Source organism: Salmo salar, chromosome ssa13, assembly GCF_905237065.1.
Source record: "Salmo salar chromosome ssa13, Ssal_v3.1, whole genome shotgun sequence".
NCBI classification, from domain to species: Eukaryota; Metazoa; Chordata; class Actinopteri; order Salmoniformes; family Salmonidae; genus Salmo; species Salmo salar.
The window spans coordinates 54,959,719-54,980,741 of record NC_059454.1 but is presented as its reverse complement, the minus strand read 5'-3'; the positions used below and the strand labels follow the sequence as shown (position 1 = coordinate 54,980,741).

The following is a 21,023-nucleotide window of genomic DNA, read 5'->3' as shown; positions in this document are numbered from 1 at the left end:
GTGAAAGCAAAACATTAGATTATGTCAGCAGAGTACCAAGCCAGAAATAATCAGACACCCATTTTTCAAGCTAGCATATAATGTCACAAAAAACAAAACCACAGCTAAATGCAGCACTAAACTTTGATGATCTTCATCAGATGACAACCCTAGGACATTATGTTATACAATGCATGCATGTTTTGTTCAATCAAGTTCATATTTATATCAAAAACCAGCTTTTTACATTAGCATGTGACGTTCAGAACTAGCATACCCCCCGCAAACATCTGGTGAATTTACTAAATTACTCACGATAAACGTTCACAAAAAACATAACAATTATTTTAAGAATTATAGATACAGAACTCCTCTATGCACTCGATATGTTCGATTTTAAAATAGCTTTTCGGTGAAAGCACATTTTGCAATATTCTCAGTAGATAGCCCAGCCATCACGGCTAGCCATTTAGACACCGACCAAGTTTAGCCCTGATCAAACTCCGATTTACTATTACAAAAGTTTCATTACCTTTGTTGTCTTCGTCAGAATGCACTCCCAGGACTGCTACTTCATTAACAAATGTTGGTTTGGTCCAAAATAATCCATCGTTATATCCGAATAGCGGCGTTTTGTTCGATGCGTTCCAGACACTATCCGAAATGGTAAAGAAGGGTCGTGCGCATGGCGCAATTCGTGACAAAAAAATTCTAAATATTCCATTACCGTACTTCGAAGCATGTCAACCGCTGTTTAAAATCAATTTTTATGCAATTTTTCTCGTAGAAAAGCGATAATATTCCGACCGGGAATCTCCTTTTCGGCAAACAGAGGAAAAAATCACAAAGACGGGGGCGGCCAGGTCACGCGCCTAAGCCCAGAGTCCCTTGATCGGCCACTTGAGAAAGGCGATAATGTGTTTCAGCCTGGGGCTGTGATGACGACGTTCAGGTTTTTCCCGGGCTCTGAGCGCCTATGGACGACGTAGGAAGTGTCACGTTAGAGCAGAGATCCTTAAAGATAGAGATGGCAAAGAAGTTCCAGAAATGGTCAGACAGGCCACTTCCTGTAAAGGAATTTCTCAGGTTTTGACCTGCCATTTGAGTTCTGTTATACTCACAGACACCATTCAAACAGTTTTAGAAACTTTAGGGTGTTTTCTATCCATATATAATAAGTATATGCATATTCTAGTTACTGGGTAGGATTAGTAACCAGATTAAATCGGGTACGTTTTTTATCCAGCCGTGAAAATACTGCCCCCTAGCCATAAGAGGTTAATCTGACTTGCCTAGTTAAATAAAGGTGCAACTTTTTTTTTTAAATAAGGAAATCGGCAAATCAGTGGACAAAAATACCGATTACTGATTGTTATGAAAACTTGAAATCGGCCCTAATTAATCGGCCATTCCGATTAATCGGTCGACCTCTAATTTCTGGTGGGAATGACCCTAGCCCTCACCCTCCGATCCAACAGGTCCCAGACGTGCTCAATGGGATTGAGATCCGGGCTCTTCGCTGGCCATGGCAGAACACTGACATCCCTGTCTTGCAGGAAATCATGCACAGAACGAGCAGTATGGCTGGTGGCATTGTCATGCTGGAGGGTCATGTCAGGATGAGACATCAGGAAGGGTACCACATGAGGGAAGAGGATGTCTTCCCTGTAACGCACAGCGTTGGGATTGCATGCAATGACAACAAGCTCAGTCCGATGATGCTGTGACACACCACAAACGTGAATCCGACCATCACCCCTGGTGAGACAAAACCGGGACTCATCAATGAAGAGCACTTTTTTCCAGTCCTGTCTGATCCAGCGACGGTGGGTTTGTGCACATAGGCGACGTTGTTGCCGGTGATGTCTGGTGAGGACCTGCCTTACAACAGGCCTGCAAGCCCTCAGTCCAGCCTCTCTCAGCCTATTGCGGACAGTCTGAGCACTGATGGTGGGATTGTGCGTTCCTGGTGTAACTCAGGTAGTTGTTGTTGCCATCCTGTACCTGTCCCGCAGGTGTAATGTTCAGATGTACCGATCCTGTGCAGTTGTTGTTACATTTGGTCTGCTACTGCGAGGACGATCAGCTGTCCGTCCTGTCTCCCTGTAGCGGTGTCTTAGGCATCTCACAGTACGGACATTGCAATTTATTGCCCTGACCACATCTGCAGTCCTCATGCCTCCTTGCAGCATGCCTAAGGCATGTTCACGCAAATGAGCAGGGACCCTGGGCATCTTTCTTTTGGTGTTTTTCAGAGTCAGTAGAAAGGCCTCTTTAGTGTCCTATGTTTTCATAACTGTGACCTTAATTGCCTACTGTCTGTAAGCTGTTAGTGTCTTAACAACTGTTCCACAGGTGCATGTTCATTAATTGTTTATGGTTCATTGAACAAACATGGGAAACAGTGTTTAAACCCTTTACAATGAAGATCTGTGAAGTTATTTGGATTTTTACGAATTATCTTTAACCTGTTGGGGGTAGGGGGCAGTATTGACACGGCCAGATAAAAAACGTACCCGATTTAATCTGGTTACTACTCCTGCCCAGTAACTAGAATATGCATATAATTATTGGCTTTGGATAGAAAACACCCTAAAGTTTCTAAAACTGTTGAATGGTGTCTGTGAGTATAACAGAACTCATATGGCAGGCCAAAATCTGAGAAGATTCCTTACAGGAAGTGCCCTCTCTGACAAGATCTTGTTCTTCTTGTTTCTGTTTATTGAAGACTGAGGATCTTTGCTGTAACGTGACACTTCCTACGGCTCCCATAGGCTCTCAGAGCCCGGGAAAAAGCTGAATGATATCGAGGCAGCCCCAGGCTGAAACACATTTGCGCTTTTGGCAAGTGGCCGATCAGAGGACAATGGGCTTAGGCGCGTGCACGAGTCGACCCCATGCTTTATTTTCTTTCGTCTTTTTACCTAAACGCAGATTCCCGGTCGGAATATTATCGCTTTTTTTACGAGAAAAATGGCATAAAAATTGATTTTAAACAGCGGTTGACATGCTTCGAAGTACGGTAATGGAATATTTAGACATTTTTTGTCACGAAATGCGTCGTGCTCGTCACCCTTCTTTACCCTTTCGGATAGTGTCTTGAACGCACGAACAAAACGCCGCTGTTTGGATATAACTATGGATTATTTGGGACCAAACCAACATTTGTTATTGAAGTAGAAGTCCTGGGAGTGCATTCTGACGAAGACAGTAAAGGTAATAACATTTTTCTTATAGTAAATCTGACTTTGGTGAGTGCTAAACTTGATGGGTGTCTAAATAGCTAGCCCTGTGATGCCGGGCTATCTACTGAGAATATTGCAAAATGTGCTTTCACCGAAAAGCTATTTTCAAATCGAACATATCGAGTGCATAGAGGAGTTCTGTATCTATAATTATGAAAATAATTGTTATGCTTTTTGTGAACGTTTATTGTGAGTAATTTAGTAAATTTTTTGTAAATTCACCGGAAGTTTGCGGGGGGTATGCTAGTTCTGAACGTCACATGCTAATGTAAAAAGCTGTTTTTTGATATAAATATGAACTTGATTGAACAAAACATGCATGTATTGTATAACATAATGTCCTAGGTGTGTCATCTGATGAAGATCATCAAAGGTTAGTGCTGCATTTAGCTGTCTTCTGGGTTTTTGTGACATTATATGCTAGCTTGAAAAATGGGTGTCTGATTATTTCTGGCTGGGTACTCTGCTGACATAATCTAATGTTTTGTTTTCGTTGTAAAGCCTTTTTGAAATCGGACAGTGTGGTTAGATTAACGAGAGTCTTGTCTTCAAAATGGTGTAAAATAGTCATATGTTTGAGACATTGAAGTAATAGCATTTCTAAGGTATTTGAATAACACGCCACAGGATTCCACTGGCTGTTACGTAGGTGGGACGATTTCGTCCCGCCGAACCTAGAGAGGTTAACCTGTCTGGGAACCTGGGATGCTGCGTCCCACCCTAGTCAACAGCCAGTGGAATCGCGTCGCGCGAAATACAAATACCTCATAAATGCTATAACTTCAATTTCTCAAACATATGACTATTTTACACCATTTTATAGATACACCTCTCCTGAATCGAACCACGTTGTCCGATTTCAAAAAGGCTTTACAGCAAAAGCAAAACATTACATTACGTTAGGAGAGTACCCAAAAATAATCACACTGCCATTTTCAAAGCAACTAGCATGCATCACAAATACCCAAAACACAGCTAAATGCAGCACTAACCTTTGACAATCTTCATCAGATGACACTCCTAGGACATCATGTTACACAATACATGCATTTTTTGTTCGATAAAGTTCATATTTATATATAAAAACAGCATTTTACATCGACGCGTGACGTTCAGAAAATATTTTCCCTCAAATGCTTCCGGTGAATCAGCGCTACAATTTACAAAATTACTATTCGAAAACATTGTTAAAATGTAATATTGTCATTCAAAGAATTATAAATTAACATTTCCTGAATGCAACCGCATTGCCAGATTTAAAAATAACTTTACTGGGAAATCACACTTTGCAATAAACTGGGTGCTATGCTCAGAAAAATAGGCTAGGCGATACAGGTTAGCGCCATCTTGGAACCATCTAAAATCCAATATACTATTGTAAATATTCCCTTACCTTTGATTATCTTCATCAGAAGGCACTTCCAGGAATCCCAGGTCCACAACAAATGTAGTTTTGTTCGAAAAAGTTAATAATTTATGTCCCAATAGCTCCTTCTTGTTAGCGCGTTCCGAAGGCTACTCATAATGTACGAGGCGCGCGGGACTTGTCGTCACGAATGTGCAAATTAAATATATTTACATTCGTTCAAACATGTGAAACGTTGTATAACATAAATCTTTAGGGCCTTTTTCAATCAGAGCTTCAATAATATTCAAGGCGGACGATTGCATTGTCTTACTAAACAAAAGGGTACCCACGGGTGCCCGCGTCATAGTAGTAATGGCCCTCCCCCTATGACCAACTTTCCAGGCCTCTCGTTCGGTCAGTTTCTACCGGAGAAGACTCAAACCACTTTGTAAAGACTGTTGACATCTAGTGGAAGCCTTAGGAAGTGCTAAATGAATCCTAACTCACGGTGTGTTTCATAGGCAAAGTGTTGAAGGTGATTCCACAAATCAGATTTCCACTTCCTGCATGGAATCTTCTCAGGTTTTGGCCTGCCATATGAGTTCTGTTATGCTCACAGACACCATTCAAACAGTTTTAGAACCTTTAGAGTGTTTTCTATCCAAATCGACTAATTATATGCATATTCTAGTTACTGGGCAGGAGTAGTAACCAGATTAAATCGGGTACGTTTATTATCCGGCCGTGCAAATACTGCCCCCTAGCCCCAACAGGTTAAAAGACAGGGTCCTGAAAAAGGGACGTTTCTTTTTTGCTGAGTTTATGTACAGTATATCCACCACATTGATCATTGCTGGCCCTTCGATGCACATCGGAGGCCAACTTTGTGCTGGATCATGTTTGATTAAATTATTGAGTTTACCATGGAGACAACGAGTGGAGGAAAGTAGTGAATCATTTGTTTTATTGGGGATGCTGGCATTTAATCAGTGCTGAATAAAATTGATAAAGAAGAGAAATCAGCATAATCAGAAAACAAAGAAATTATCAGATGTTTCATCAGATCTTCCAAGACAGGGAACAGTTCAGTGAGGAGGGACGTTGTCTTTAGATGAGAGAAAGGGACATACAGCCTCGTTCAGTGAGGAGGGGACGTTGTCTTTAGATGAGAGAAAGGGACATACAGCCTCGTTCAGTGAGGAGGGACGTTGTCTTGAGAGGAGAGAAAGGGACATACAGCCTCGTTCAGTGAGGAGGGACGTTGTCTTTAGATGAGAGAAAGGGACATACAGCCTCGTTCAGTGAGGAGGGACGTTGTCTTGAGAGGAGAGAAAGGGACATGCAGCCTCAGTTCAGTGTGGAGGGACGTTGTCTTGAGAGGAGAGAAAGGGACATGCAGCCTCAGTTCAGTGTGGAAGGATGTTGTCTTGAGAGGAGAGAAAGGGACATGCAGCCTCTTGTTTCTGCTTGTCATGCTGGGAATCTAAGACCTCAGGGGTATTACAATGTCAAAAGCGCTCTCTCTGATTGTGTGGTTCACTGTCACTGTTTTAGAGTCTTTAGAGGGTTTTTGACGAATTTGTGGTTTCTTCTATATTGGTCTACTGGTTGAGATGTCTCGGGATATATAGTTGCAGGAGGATGTTAGTGAGGCCAGACACACACTGCAGCAGCATGGGCCAGAGAGAGAGAGAGACCTTACAGGCATACGGTAGTAGAAATATGTGCACAGTATGTACAGTCGTGGCCAAAAGTTTTGAGAACATCACAAATATTAATTTCCACAAAGTTTGCTGCTTCAGTGTCTTTAGATATTTTTGTCAGATGTTACTATGGAATACTGAAGTATAATTACAAGCATTTCATAAGTGTCAAAGGCTTTTATTGACAATTACATGAAGTTGATGCAAAGAGTCAATATTTGCAGTGTTGACCCTTCTTTTTCAAGACCTCTGAAATCTGCGCTGGCATGCTGTCAATTAACTTCTGGGCCACATCCTGACTGATGGCAGCCCATTCTTGCATAATCAATGCTTGGAGTTTGTCAGAATTTGTGGGATTTTGTTTGTCTACCCGCCTCTTGAGGTTTGACCACAAGTTCTCAATGGGATTAAGGTCTGGGGAGTTTCCTGGCCATGGACCCAAAATATCGATGTTTTGTTCCCCGAGGCACTTAGTTATCACTTTTGCCTTATGGCAAGGTGCTCCATCATGCTGGAAAAGGCATTGTTCATCACCAAACTGTTCCTGGATGGTTGGAAGAAGTTGCTATCGGAGGATGTGTTGGTACCATTCTTTGTTCATGGCTGTGTTCTTAGGCAAAATTGTGAGTGAGCCCACTCCCTTGGCTGAGAAGCAACCCCACACATGAATGGTCTCAGGATGCTTTACTGTTGGCATGACACAGGACTGGTGGTATCGCTCACCTTGTCTTCTCTGGACAAGCTTTTTTCCGGATGACCCAAACAATCGGAAAGGGGATTCATCAGAGACAATGACTTTACCCCAGTCCTCAGCAGTCCAATCCCTGTACCGTTTGCAGAATATCATTCTGTCCCTGAGGTTTTTCCTGGAGAGAAGTGGCTTCTTTGCTGCCCTTCATGGCACCAGGCCATCCTCCAAAAGTCTTCGCCTCACTGTGCGTGCAGATGCACTCACACCTGCCTGCTGCCATTCCTGAGCAAGCTCTGTACTGGTGGTGCCCCAATCCCACAGCTGAATCATCTTTAGGAGACGGTCCTGGCGCTTGCTGGACTTTCTTGGGCGCCCTGAAGCCTTCTTCATAACAATTGAACCGCTCTCCTTGAAGTTCTTGATGATCCGATAAATGATTGATTTAGGTGCAATCTTACTGGTAGCAATATCCTTGCCTGTGAAGCCCTTTTTGTGCAAAGCAATGATGACGGCACATGTTTCCTTGCAGGTATCCATGGTTGACAGAGGAAGAACAATGATTCAAACTCAATCAGCATGACAGAGTGATCTCCAGCCTTGTCCTCGTCATCACTCACACCTGTGTTAACAAGAGAATCACTGACATGATTTCAGCTGGTCCTTTTGTGGCAGGGCTGAAATGCAGTGGAAATGTTTTTGGGGGATTCAGTTCATTTGCATGGCAAAGAGGGACTTTGCAATTCATCTGATCATGTTTCATAACATTCTGGAGTATATGCAAATTGCCATCATACAAACTGAGGCAGCAGACTTTGTGAAAATGAATATTTGTGTCATTCTCACAACTTTTGGCCACGACTGTACAACACAAATGAACACATCCAAGCGAAGCCACATGCACCACCCCCACACATACATACCCTACAGCAACAAGTTGACCTACTACACCTCTGCTGGCATTTTCTATCATTTCTTGAAGGACATTTTGACTTGAATTGTTCCCTCTAAGCCATTTTATTCATTTTTATTTGATTTATTATGTTATTTGTTTTGTTATTTTTCAAACACCCACACTCTCAACTGTCGTGTCTCTCTGTGTTCTAGACTCTCTGTGTGGCGTGCCAAGGCAGACCTGCGTCTGGTTGGTTGGTGTAGGTGGCATGCTGTGTTGTACTATGGAATGCCCAGGTGGTCTGGGCAGGCAGGGGGTCACGCACGGTGGCAGGTGGCCGTAGCAGGTGGCACCAGGGCTGGGGTGGATTTACAGTCTAACCCACAGTAACCTCCCCACCTAGGGCCCTGATAGGCTGAGAGCACTACTGCTTACATGGCTGTGCGTGTATGTCCCATGGTGCACAGATGTGTATGTTAATGAATGTGTTTTGCACTGTTTGCAATCTGTAGTTCAATGCTATTACATGCTGACCTGACACACTGTATGGTGTTATGAGATGTAATTTGGGCAGATGCTTGACAGTGATATGCAAGGTGATAGGGAATATACCACTGTCAGTTGGCTAGTGAAACAGTACATGATATTGAATGATGTTACGGAGTAGTCCATGTGTAAGGGACATGAATCTTCACCAAACATTGCCCTAATAGCGCTGCCTGCCCTGCTAGAGATGCTGACTCTTAGCTTTCGGTAGCGGCAGCAGAGCTGGCATCCCCTCATGCAGTCAGCAGTCACCACAAGTAAAACACTCATCATCAGCCACAGATCAGCCCCACGTCTCCCAAACCTCACTATGCAGGATGCGTTGTTTGCCCGAGTACATTCGACAGTATTGTCTGTCGTTCATAGCACACTGCATCGTCCTCAGCATGTTTGAAACAGCGCCTGCATCCCAAATGGGCCCTGGTCACAAGTAGTACACTGTCTAGGGAATAGGGCGCCACTTGGGACGCGGCCAGTATGTTTGTTTCAATGTGCAGCATGAAGATCACCTCTGCTGGCCCAGTTTAGCTGCTGTGGCCAAGCGGGTGTGACGCATATTCCCCTGCATGCCTGGCTGCCGTGTGGCTGGATACAGGATCTGTCCAATGGCCCATCATGACTCCAGGGAGGGTGGATATCTCTGTCAGCCTCCCTGTCACCGGATATTACCACTGAAGCCCTCAGGGCCACCCTGTCAGCACACAACACACCAAAGAGACGTGTGTGTGTGTGTGTGTGTGTGTGTGTGTGTGTGTGTGTGTGTGTGTGTGTGTGTGTGTGTGTGTGTGTGTGTGTGTGTGTGTGTGTGTGTGTGTGTGTGTGTGTGTGTGTGTGTGTGTGTGTGTGTAATGAATGCAGAGCAGAGGTTGGGATTTGCCAACGAGTTGTAGCCCTAAATACCCATCCTGTCTGCTTTAGTATCTCCATGTCTTTTCTCTGTTTTGTTAAGAATCATTTGTCTTGGCACTTTTCTTTGCAGGTCGTCTACATAACGATATTGTTTATATAGGCTAGTTGTGTCACTGTGTCACAACCTATTACATTTGCATAAGTCTTCAATTTAGGTTGCTACGGTTCGGACAGGCCTACATTTGAAAGAGTTTGCCATACCTTTTCACGATGATAGAGAAATGTGCAAATGGACGTTTTTTTATTTTATTTATATAAAAAAAATATATATATATTTTTGTGATATCAAAATGGTAGTTACAGTCTTGTCCCTTCGCTGAAACTCCCGTACGGACTCATGAGAGGCAAAGATCGAGAGCCATGCATCCTCCTGAAACACAACCTTGCCAAGCTGCACTGCTTCATGACACACTGCTCTCTTAACCCGGAAGCCAGCCGCACCAATGTGTCGGAGGAAGCACAGTACACCTGGTGACCAAAGTCAGCGTGCATGCACCTGGCCCGCCACAAGGAGTCGCTGGAGCGGAATGGGACAAGGACATCCCGGCCAGGCAAACAATCCCCTATCCCGGACGAGGCTGCGACACAGTTTGGGATCGAAACCGGGTGTGTAGTGATGCCTCAAGCACTGCGATGCAGTGCCTTAGACCACTGCACCTCTCGGGAGGCCCTTTATTTGTCATTTAAAGATTATACATACAAACAGGTAGAGGGTAAAAAAATATAAGATCCCCTACCGCATCAACCCCACCTCAACCCCCCCATGCTCCAACAAAGCCCCACCCCAACCCCCCATGCTCCAACAAAGCCCCACCCCAACCCCCCATGCTCCAACAAAGCCCCACCCCAACCCCCATGCTTCAACAAAGCCCCACCCCAACCCCCCATGCTCCAACAAAGCCCCACCCAACCCCCATGCTTCAACTGAGCCCCAACCCCCATGCTTCAACAAAGCCCCATCCTAACCCTGCATGCTCCAACAGAGCCCCAACCCCCCATGCTCCAACAGAGCCCCACCCCAGACCTCCATGCTCCAACAGAGCCCCACCCCAACCCCCCATGCTCCAACAAAGCCCCACCCCAATCCCCCATGCTCCAACAGAGCCCCACCCCAACCCCCCATGCTCCAACAAAGCCCCACCCCAACCCCCCATGCTCCAACAAAGCCCCACCCCAACCCCCCACTCTCCAACAAAGCCCCACCCCAACCCCCCCATGCTTCAACAGGGCCACACCCCAACCCCCCATGCTCCAACAAAGACCCACCTCAACCCCCATGCTTCAACTGAGCCCCAACCTCCCATGCTTCAACAAAGGCCCACCCCCAACCCCCATGCTCTAACAGAGCCCCACCCCTCCCCATTCTTCAACAGAGCCCCCCATCCCCCCATTCTTTAACAGAGCCCCAACCCAACCCCCCCATGCTTCAACAGAGCCCCACCCTAACCCCCATGCTTCAACAGAGCCCCCCAACCCCCCATGCTCTAACAAAGCCCCACTCCATCCCCCCAAGGACTAACAGAGCCCCACTCCTACCCCCATACTTCAACATAGCCCCACCCCATCCCCCCATACTTCAACATAGCCCCACCCCAACCCCCCATACTTCAACAGAGCTCCACCCCAACCCCCCATACTTCAACATAGCCCCACCCCCAACCCCCCATACTTCAACATAGCCCCACCCCCAACCCCCCATACTTCAACAGAGCTCCACCCCAACCCCCCATACTTCAACATAGCCCCACCCCCAACCCCCCATACTTCAACATAGCCCCACCCCCAACCCCCATACTTCAACAGAGCTCCACCCCAACCCCCCATACTTCAACAGAGCTCCACCCCAACCCCCCATACTTCAACAGAGCTCCACCCCAACCCCCCATACTTCAACAGAGCTCCACCCCAATACCAGAAAAAGAAACAAACAAACATAAAGTAAAGAAAATACAAATAATGATATCAATTCTTATTTGGGTTCGTTTAAGGAGTTATGAAATTAGCTGGGTCCATGCCTTCTACAAAAGATAAGAAAGTTTGGCAGATGATCATATTTAATTGCAGATCCTCTAACGGAATAATGTCTTTTCTCTGCTTTTAAATGTTGCATGACATCCTTTATCCACTGGCTAAAGATGTTAGTTTTGATGAATATTTTGGAAAGGGGCTCCGTCCTCGCTCTTTCATGTGCGAGAGCGTGCCTGTGTGTGTGTCTGCGTGGAGAGTGACCTTCTAATCAGTATGAATGCGATTAGAACGGAGGTCTGGGCCTTTGATGCCGTTTCTCTCTCATGTGCTACTAAAGAGAACCACATTTCCCTCCTTGACCAAATGAAGCGCCCTCTGCTCAAAGGTTTATTTTTTTTAAGAAACCTTTTCTAAACATAATATAATCCCAAGTGCATGCAGGAATAATCACGTCTAATCTTCTTCAGTCACATCAAAGCATCATTAGTCTCAGTGCTCAGCTGTTCAGTGTTGGGTAGTTAGTTAGTGATACATTAGCAAACACTTCCAGAATGGCTGTATAGAACGGTACCACTGCTGTGCTGTCGTCGTCTCTGCTCTGTCCTCCGGCAGGACCCCGGATTTCACTGTCATTGTTGGACAAAAGTAAATATGGCACCCCCTGTAAAGGACATAAGCCTACTGCAGGATTTTCTCATCGATTTATTTTGAGTGTTTTTTTTAAAGGGAGAATTTACAAAATGTATTATAATTGGACCACCAAACAGTACATCATGAAAAATTACTAAACACAACATGTGCAGTTGTGTAAAATAATATTGCCTAGCTGTCTATTACACAGTATACGTACTGTATGATGTTACAGGTTCAGCAGAATACATGTCTGATGTCTTCCTTTGTCTTGTTTCCCAGAAAGCCTTTCCCTATCGGAGATAGGGTGACCTTCTGTGGGAAGAAGTGTGTCTGTCAGCAGTGCTCTCATTCACTGGTCAGCAGCGAGCCGGTCAAGATCCACGGACCCAGCCGTAAGTCTCCATATCAGAATAACCTTCTCGTAGTACAGGGCCTCAGCTGGACTTACACGATCAGTGTCATACAGCACAGCAATGGTCCCATAGGACAAGGCTTCAGCACACCGCACCTCTCAGTGGAATCACTATATCCTGATGATGACCTCGTGAATTTCTGATGCAATAGCAGCATTTGTAGATTCATCTGCGACAAAAGCGAATACAGGAGATGCATAGACCAGATCTCAACATACAGTAGGACCCCCCCCACCAGATCTCAACATACAGTAGGACCCCCCCCACCAGATCTCAACATACAGTAGGACCCCCCCACCAGATCTCAACATACAGTAGGACCCCCCCACCAGATTTTAACATACAGTAGGACCCCCCCCACCAGATCTCAACATACAGTAGGACCCCCCCACCAGATCTCAACATACAGTAGGACCCCCCCACCAGATCTCAACATACAGTAGGACCCCCCACACCAGATCTTAACATACAGTAGGACCCCCCCACCAGATCTCAACATACAGTAGGACCCCCCCACCAGATCTCAACATACAGTAGGACCCCCCCACCAGATCTCAACATACAGTAGGACCCCCCCACCAGATCTCAACATACAGTAGGACCCCCCCACCAGATCTTAACATACAGTAGGACCCCCCCCACCAGATCTCAACATACAGTAGGACCCCCACCCACCAGATCTCAACATACAGTAGGACCCCCCACCAGATCTCAACATACAGTAGGACCCCCCCACCAGATCTCAACATACAGTAGGACCCCCCCACACCAGATCTTAACATACAGTAGGACCCCCCCACCAGATCTCAACATACAGTAGGACCCCCCCACCAGATCTCAACATACAGTAGGACCCCCCCCACCAGATCTCAACATACAGTAGGACCCCCCACCAGATCTCAACATACAGTAGGACCCCCCACCAGATCTCAACATACAGTAGGACCCCCCCACCAGATCTCAACATACAGTAGGACCCCCCCACCAGATCTTAACATACAGTAGGACCCCCCCACCAGATCTCAACATACAGTAGGACCCCCCCCACCAGATCTCAACATACAGTAGGACCCCCCCACCAGATCTCAACATACAGTAGGACCCCCCCCCCCACCAGATCTGAACATACAGTAGGACCCCCCACCAGATCTCAACATACAGTAGGACCCCCCACCAGATCTCAACATACAGTAGGACCCCCCCCACCAGATCTCAACATACAGTAGGACCCCCCCCACCAGATCTGAACATACAGTAGGACCCCCCCACCAGATCTCAACATACAGTAGGATCCCCCCACCAGATCTCAACATACAGTAGGACCCTCCCACCAGATCTCAACATACAGTAGGACCCCCCCCACCAGATCTCAACATACAGTAGGACCCCCCACCAGATCTCAACATACAGTAGGACCCTCCCACCAGATCTCAACATACAGTAGGACCCCCCCCACCAGATCTCAACATACAGTAGGACCCCCCCCCCCACCAGATCTGAACATACAGTAGGACCCCCCCACCAGATCTCAACATACAGTAGGACCCCCCACCAGATCTCAACATACAGTAGGACCCCCCCACCAGATCTCAACATACAGTAGGACCCCCCCACCAGATCTCAACATACAGTAGGACCCCCCCACCAGATCTCAACATACAGTAGGATCCCCCCACCAGATCTCAACATACAGTAGGACCCTCCCACCAGATCTCAACATACAGTAGGACCCCCCCACCAGATCTCAACATACAGTAGGACCCCCCCACCAGATCTCAACATACAGTAGGACCCTCCCACCAGATCTCAACATACAGTAGGACCCCCCCACCAGATCTCAACATACAGTAGGACCCCCCCCCCGTCATATAACCAGTGCATATGGTTGTTAATCATGTTAATCCGCCCACTACTACAGTCCCATTAAATCTTCATTGAGTTGTGTGTAGAGATTTCATGATGTACCTTGGACACCTGGTTAAGTACATTAGTGCAGAGAGAGGGGGGATGGCACAGTAGCAGTAACACACTAGAGGGCTGAGCGGGTGACGGGCTTGATATCACATCAATCAATAATATCTCTCATCCTCAAATGACTGCTATTAATCTACCTGGCAACAGACACATGCTTTGATATTGCAGTCCTCCAGTCGCAGTACGATCAGGCAGACATGGGCTCATGGTAGGCCGTCATTGTAATTAAGAATTTGTTCTTAACGGACTTGCCTAGTTAAATAAAGGTTAAATAAAAAATAAATGACCTAAATGAATGGGAGTTTGATTACCAAACAACTTCCCTGCTCGGCATCTGGTGTCTTTTGTTTTAATGGTTATCTATAAGAGATGAATAAATGAAATTGTCCCACAATGTCCCACGGTTATGACCTAAAATAGATGATAATGTCTGCCTTAATATGACTGGCAATATCAGGTATTTGAACTGAGTCTCCCAGGATCCAGGCGGACTGGTACAGTGCCTACCTGCCCTGAGTGAGTGGTGTTGAGTTGGCCACCTTGCCCTGTCCAGATGGCTGCCCTGTCCATGTGTCACCAGGTGGAAATACTGCCTGCCTGTCCAGCAAAGCCATTTCCCTATGGTTATTAGCTGGAAGATACTGTTTTATCTGAGAACAGCCAGAGTGTTAAACGCTCAGTATGGGTGTGGATGTGCCAGGCAGAGTAGGCCTGACAAACAGCACTGAGCCAGAGTGGTGAGAAACACCTGTTAACCAAACAGCAGGCAGCAGAGTCATATCACAAATGAGGACTGAGGAGCCCTGGGTGTGTCCGTTGTGACCTGAGACTGGAGTGTGAAAAATGTACAGGCATGACCGAACTCAAGATGTTTGTGGAGTGTAAAGGATGATACATTCAGTATAGGTGAGTTTGGAGTAGGACTCTCCATCTCTCTCTCTCTGGGAGGAGAGCAGGGGTGGGGGACAGGCGAGACGTCGAGCTTAAATGATCACAAATGGGAGCCCGACCCTTTTCCAACGTTTATTGTCATGTATCTTGCCCTGGAGGCAGAACTGAGCGATTTCCACTAGATGGGCCAACTGCAAAGTCAAAATTGGCTATATCGTAAAAATGGACTAAAACAACAATTGATTTAAGGTTAGGCATTAGGGTTAGCGGTGTGGTTAAGGTTAGGGTTAGGTTTAAAATGCAGTTTTGCCTCCAGGGCAAGATTAATGACAATAAATGCAACCTTCCCCCGTCACGGCCATGAGTCATCGTCTGCCATAACTCCCTCTGCTCTGCTCCTCTCTGCCCACTCCTATCCTCCACTCACTACACCCACAGCCTCCAGTAGAGCTACTTGATGCTCTAGACTGTATCTGTACTGGATAGTACATCACATCCGATCTGATGCATATTTGTGATTCCTTACCGGAGAGAATACGTTTGGTTCAATGTTGTTTTAGCCCCATCTTGCCGCTCTTCCATTTTCATTCTCTGTTTATTCTCTGTTCATCTCAATCTTTCTCTCTCTCTCTCTCCATCTCCCGTCCCCACATCATCACACTAGCATATTGTAGGCTTATTTTAATGTGAATTCAGCGGTGTAAGAAATATTTAAAAAGGCGTCTCTCTCTTCTCTCTCTCAGACTGTGCGGGTTGTAAGGAGGAGATCAAACATGGCCAGTCCCTCCTGGCCTTGGAGAAGCAGTGGCATGTCAGCTGCTTCAAGTGTCAGACCTGTGGCACTGTGCTGACCGGGGAGTACATCAGCAAGTAGGTGCACTCTGTGGTAACGTCACAATACCAGTAAAGTACTAGAAGTACAGCAATAGTATCTTCCTCCGAAGAATCCTCCTACATTTGACCTTTATTTAACTAGGCAAGTCAGTTAAGAACCAATTCTTATTTTCAGTGATGGCCTAGGAACAGCGGGTTAACTGCCTTGTTCAGGGGCAGAGCGACAGATTTGTACCTTGTCAGCTCAGCGATTCAAACTTGCAACCTTTCGGTTACTAGTCCAACACTCTAACCACTAGGCTACGCTGCCACCCCATACATATACTGCACTGCACATTTACTGCACACATAGCCGCGACATGCCATCCATAAACTGTATCCATCTGTTATAATGGACTGTTTTCATTGTCTTTTGACTAATTGAAAGACTAGCTACTGACTACTACGTGTGTGTTTATCTGTGTGTGTGTGTGTTTTCTCAGGGATGGTATTCCGTACTGTGAGACTGACTACCACGCTCAGTTTGGCATCCAGTGTGCAACGTGTATCAGATACATCAGTGGCAGAGTGCTTGAGGTGAGTCTGTCTGTCTGTCTGTCTGTCTGTCTGTCTGTCTGTCTGTGACCTCATCTCATACTGCTTCCGACCGCTCACTAATTATAAACCAATGACAAACTTCACCACAAAGCATTGATTTATGAATGAGACATCAGCATCAATCTTTGCATTAAGTGTGTGTAGTGCCTATTCATTACCTCACAGACAAGACAGCAGTTTTGTAATCTTGGCGTCGATCTAATTTTAAAGAATCAAACCTTGACAGACATGGAGGGGAAGTGAAAATCAACCTCTTGTTTTGTCTTGATATGAACCACATTAAATAAGTAAAGTACTCTGGTATTTCTTAGAAATCACACTAAAGAATACAAATGAACAAAATACTATGACACCATCAAAGGTATCGCTGTATTGCCAGTCATAATGTCCATGCATATGATTAGTGCTGTTGAGTTGAAATCAATCCAGGCTCCTTGAATGCGCTGAGTGCAGACGAGAGCAAATGTATGCAGACTGCGTGCCGTCACAGCTCTAAAAATAGAGAGGCTTTTAATGCTCTGTCATCATGTCTAAACATGAGGGCCTCTGACAACCCCTGCACCTTAAGGTGGGACACTGTAACACACACACACACGCACACAGACATGCATTTTAGGAGGAGTGGAAGACATTCAGAGGCTTCACAGGAACACATTTAGCATTTACCCCAAATGATCCAAGATGACTCAGCTGGCTCGCTTTCCATCTCTTTGTGGTGTTAGAACTAACTGTTTTTAACTTGTAGCGCTATACTGTATTTGTATGTGATGACTGAGGTTCTTTGTCTCACTGCTAGAATCCATCCAGAATCATTTCACTCCCTAAAGAGAAACGTATGGGTGTATTGGTGCTGCTCGTTTTGTGTTTTTCTGTAGGTGACTGTAGAATAATGCAATATACTCTTAACAGATATCTGCTCTGCTAAAATTACAAATCATTTTAGAGGGACATTTTTAAAAATACTGGAACCTTCTCTTCTCTGCACCAGATCAGATGTGCCTGTCATTTTCTATGAGAAGGCTGTGAACTGTGAATCGACTGGAGTGTGTGTATAAAACGTTGTGAAAGGCACACCTTGGACACACAGTGGCTAATTGAAACTGACATAATCACTGAGTGATTATGAAATTGCTTTGGAAGAGAGTGGAATTGGAGTGTCCTGGAGCTGTGTCTGAGTAGCATCCATCACTTACATGCTTTTTCTCTTCTTTCTCTTTTTCCATCTTCTCACCTGCGTGCCTAAAATCACCTGGGCTGGAACCGTCTTATATCTTCTGAAATCCACTCCCAATGATATTATTATCTTTTTCTCTCACTCTCTTTCCCTCTCTCTTTCCTTCACTCTTTCTCTCTCTTTATCTCTCTCTTCATCCATCCCTACCTTTCTCTCCTTCCCTCCCTCTCTCTATCTCTCTCAATTCAATTCAAAGGGCTTTATTGGCATGGGAAACGTATAATAAACAAAAGTGAAATAATCAATCAAAAATTTACAGTAAACATTACACTCACAAGTTTCAAAGGAATAGACACATTTCAAATGTCATAGTATGGCTATAATAATGATGTGCAAATAGATAAAGTACAAAAGGGAAAATAAATTTGAATAAAGTTGAATTTACAATGGTGTTTGTTCTTCACTGGTTGCTCTTTTCTTCTCTCTCTTTCTCTCTGCCCCTCTCTCTCCCTCTCTCTCTTTCTCTCTGCCCCCTCTCTCTCTCTCTCTCTCTCTCTCTCTCTCTCTCTCTCTCTGCCCCTCTCTCTCTCTGCCCCTCTCTCTATCTGCCCCTCTCTCTATCTGCCCCTCTCTCTCTCTGCCCCTCTCTCTCTCTCTCTCTCTCTCTCTCTCTCTCTCTGCCCCTCTCTCTCTCTGCCCCTCTCTCTATCTGCCTCTCTCTCTCTGCCCCTCTCTCTCTCTCTCTCTCTCTCTCTCTCTCTCTCTCTCTCTCTCTCTCGCTCTGCCCCTCTTTCTCTCTCTCTCTCTCTCTCTCTCTCTCTGCCTCTATCTCTCTTTTTCTCTCTCTCTTTCTCTCTCTGTCTCTCTCTCTCTCTCTCTCTTTCTCTCTCTGCCTCTCTGCCTCTCTGTCTCTCTGTCTCTTTGTCTCTCTGCCTCTCCGTCTCTCAGGCAGGAGGAAAGCACTACCACCCCACCTGTGCCCGTTGTGCCCGCTGTCAGATGATGTTTACAGAAGGAGAGGAGATGTACCTTACAGGTAAGTAAGGCTCTTTTCCTGTCGACGATAGTAACATCATGATTTACTTTGATGTGCTGTATGATTAACTTTAATGCACAATGCACTTTGATGGTGAGCCCTATTCACTTGTGCAATCATCCAGTGGTAATTTGCTCTTGGGTGATAATAACCCTTCCCTAAAATAACACAAAGTAACATCCATTCTCTAAAATGGATTTCCAGACATCATGCACTTCCAAAACTCAGTATAGGATGAATCGGACAAACTCCTCACTTCAGACTGTTATTCAGCAGGGCCTTGGCCTGCCATTACTTTGAATTATGACAGTTTCATAAACAGTCTCCCACCATTATTGATCACAGCGATACTGTACATAATTGAATAGACTGGCCTTAACTGACTCTTCTACAGAGCCTCTGATGGCCACTCAATACAGTACACTCTGTTCAGCTACTATAGCTCACTGTGAAGAATGTTAAAGTGGTCTGCCGGCTTCTCATCGCCCGTTAGCTCCATCATTATATGCAGTCTTCATCCCAGAGGCCACCCTATTCTCTATATAGGGCACTACTGGTCAAAAGTAGTGCACTATATAGGGCATAGGGACACTGCCACAGTCTCCAGAGGTCAGACAATGCTAACCCATGCTACTCCACATCATTAACATGCTACTCTGAATCACGGCGAGACCACTAACACACACCATTAGCATATTGTAACACAAGAGCATGCAGCCCCCAAGGTTATGTTTCCCCTGGAAGGTTAATTTAAGAGGGGGACATCAAGGAGGGCTGAGTGATCGGAGCTCAGGGAGCTACTCAATTACCAGCCACATAACAAAGGCCAGTGAATCAATCCAACACACTCTGACTGCATGGCAAATTGTTAAAGGTAGAGATTGATCCTTCAGAGCATGTCATGTGGCCTCCTCCATTGCTTGGGCCCCTGATATTCACTACGTATGTCAACACCGCAGCAAGCGACCCGGCTGTACAACACTGGAAGTTCCTCAACAACATTAAAGGAAAATTCCACCCAAAAACGATATTTTGGTATTTGTTTCATTAGTCCATTGTATATAGTCCCAAAATGATTTGCATGTCAGCAATCAAGTTTTTCAAGATACAGTGTATAACTTTCAAAATAGAGACATACAGCCAGTATGATACATTTTGCATCATATGATGCAAAGCGCATAATATGTTTTCCTTTAACCTACTGGAGGTAGAAAGAAGCCTTTCAGGTGTTAGAAAGAATTATCCAACAAAATTCTCCAATTTACAGATGGGGGGGGGGGGGTATAGCCATCATACTGGGCATAAAATACAACGGCTACAGCTGCCCCAGTCTGCCCTCCCTGCAAACATATCGGGAAAACCTGAACGTAGAGTTTGCAAAGACCCTCCTCAATCCGGCCCCCTACCACCAAGTGCTGTCCCCGAACACACCTCCATCTCTCGTCGTGTTACCCGGTCCTCGACAATGTTGAAACCCATCAGGTGCAGAACCAAGCGCGACCAAAGCAGCACGATACCATACATGACTATGCTGCTCAACCACTAAGCTATGGACTACCTGTCTTACCCTCAGCACTGACGGTTTTCCTAAATATATCTATTTAAGTTGTAGTTTTTATTGTGTTGAGGATTTTCTTGTGCACAGTGTATTTATGTAAATTGTGTCAAATAATTCAGCATCGGCTGCCATTGATACTTTGTCATTTCGAATTTGTGAGAAAAAGAACATCTATAGAGCCTTGGTTCTGATTTATTTCTGTCTGAAGGCTGCTACCGCTCAGGTTTCGCTATTTAGATAGTGTAGCTACAGTATTTCTACCTATTTTCAGAGTGGGGTGAAAAGCATTCTTTATTTTTTATTTTTTTAAGTTTAATGCATTTTTGTAAAAGGTTGATGCGAATTAGATTTATTTCCTGTAACCCTTCATTCACAAATAGGGTTACCGAGGTTGTGTTAGGAAACCTAGGGAGGAGACTTCCTCTCACAACATTCATGCGGGAAGTTTTGAAGGGGTCTAACTATCGATTGAGGGAGATAGGCCTAGGTGCTGTTGAGCGTCAAATGCATGGTGGGTGGACTATTGATTACCACAGATCGTGCTCTAGGCCTATCTATGGCTGTGCTAGATTTATAGGACTGATATTAACTGTAGATTGTAAGCATGAAATCCTAATTGAATTGACTGGAGG

General features: G+C 45.3%; 1 protein-coding gene across 6 annotated transcripts in view; it reads left to right on the top strand.

Moving 5' to 3' along the window:
• The window catches only part of LOC106567433 (actin-binding LIM protein 3), a 135,116-nt gene that overhangs the window by 74,374 nt on the left and 39,719 nt on the right, over positions 1-21,023 (top strand). For all 6 annotated transcript variants that reach the window (XM_014136674.2, XM_014136673.2, XM_014136676.2 and 3 more), the window contains exons 4-7: positions 12,194-12,306; positions 15,936-16,062; positions 16,509-16,602; positions 18,746-18,833. In XM_014136674.2, coding sequence (XP_013992149.1) covers positions 12,194-12,306; positions 15,936-16,062; positions 16,509-16,602; positions 18,746-18,833 — 422 coding nt within the window. The remainder of the gene's footprint in view (positions 1-12,193; positions 12,307-15,935; positions 16,063-16,508; positions 16,603-18,745; positions 18,834-21,023) is intronic.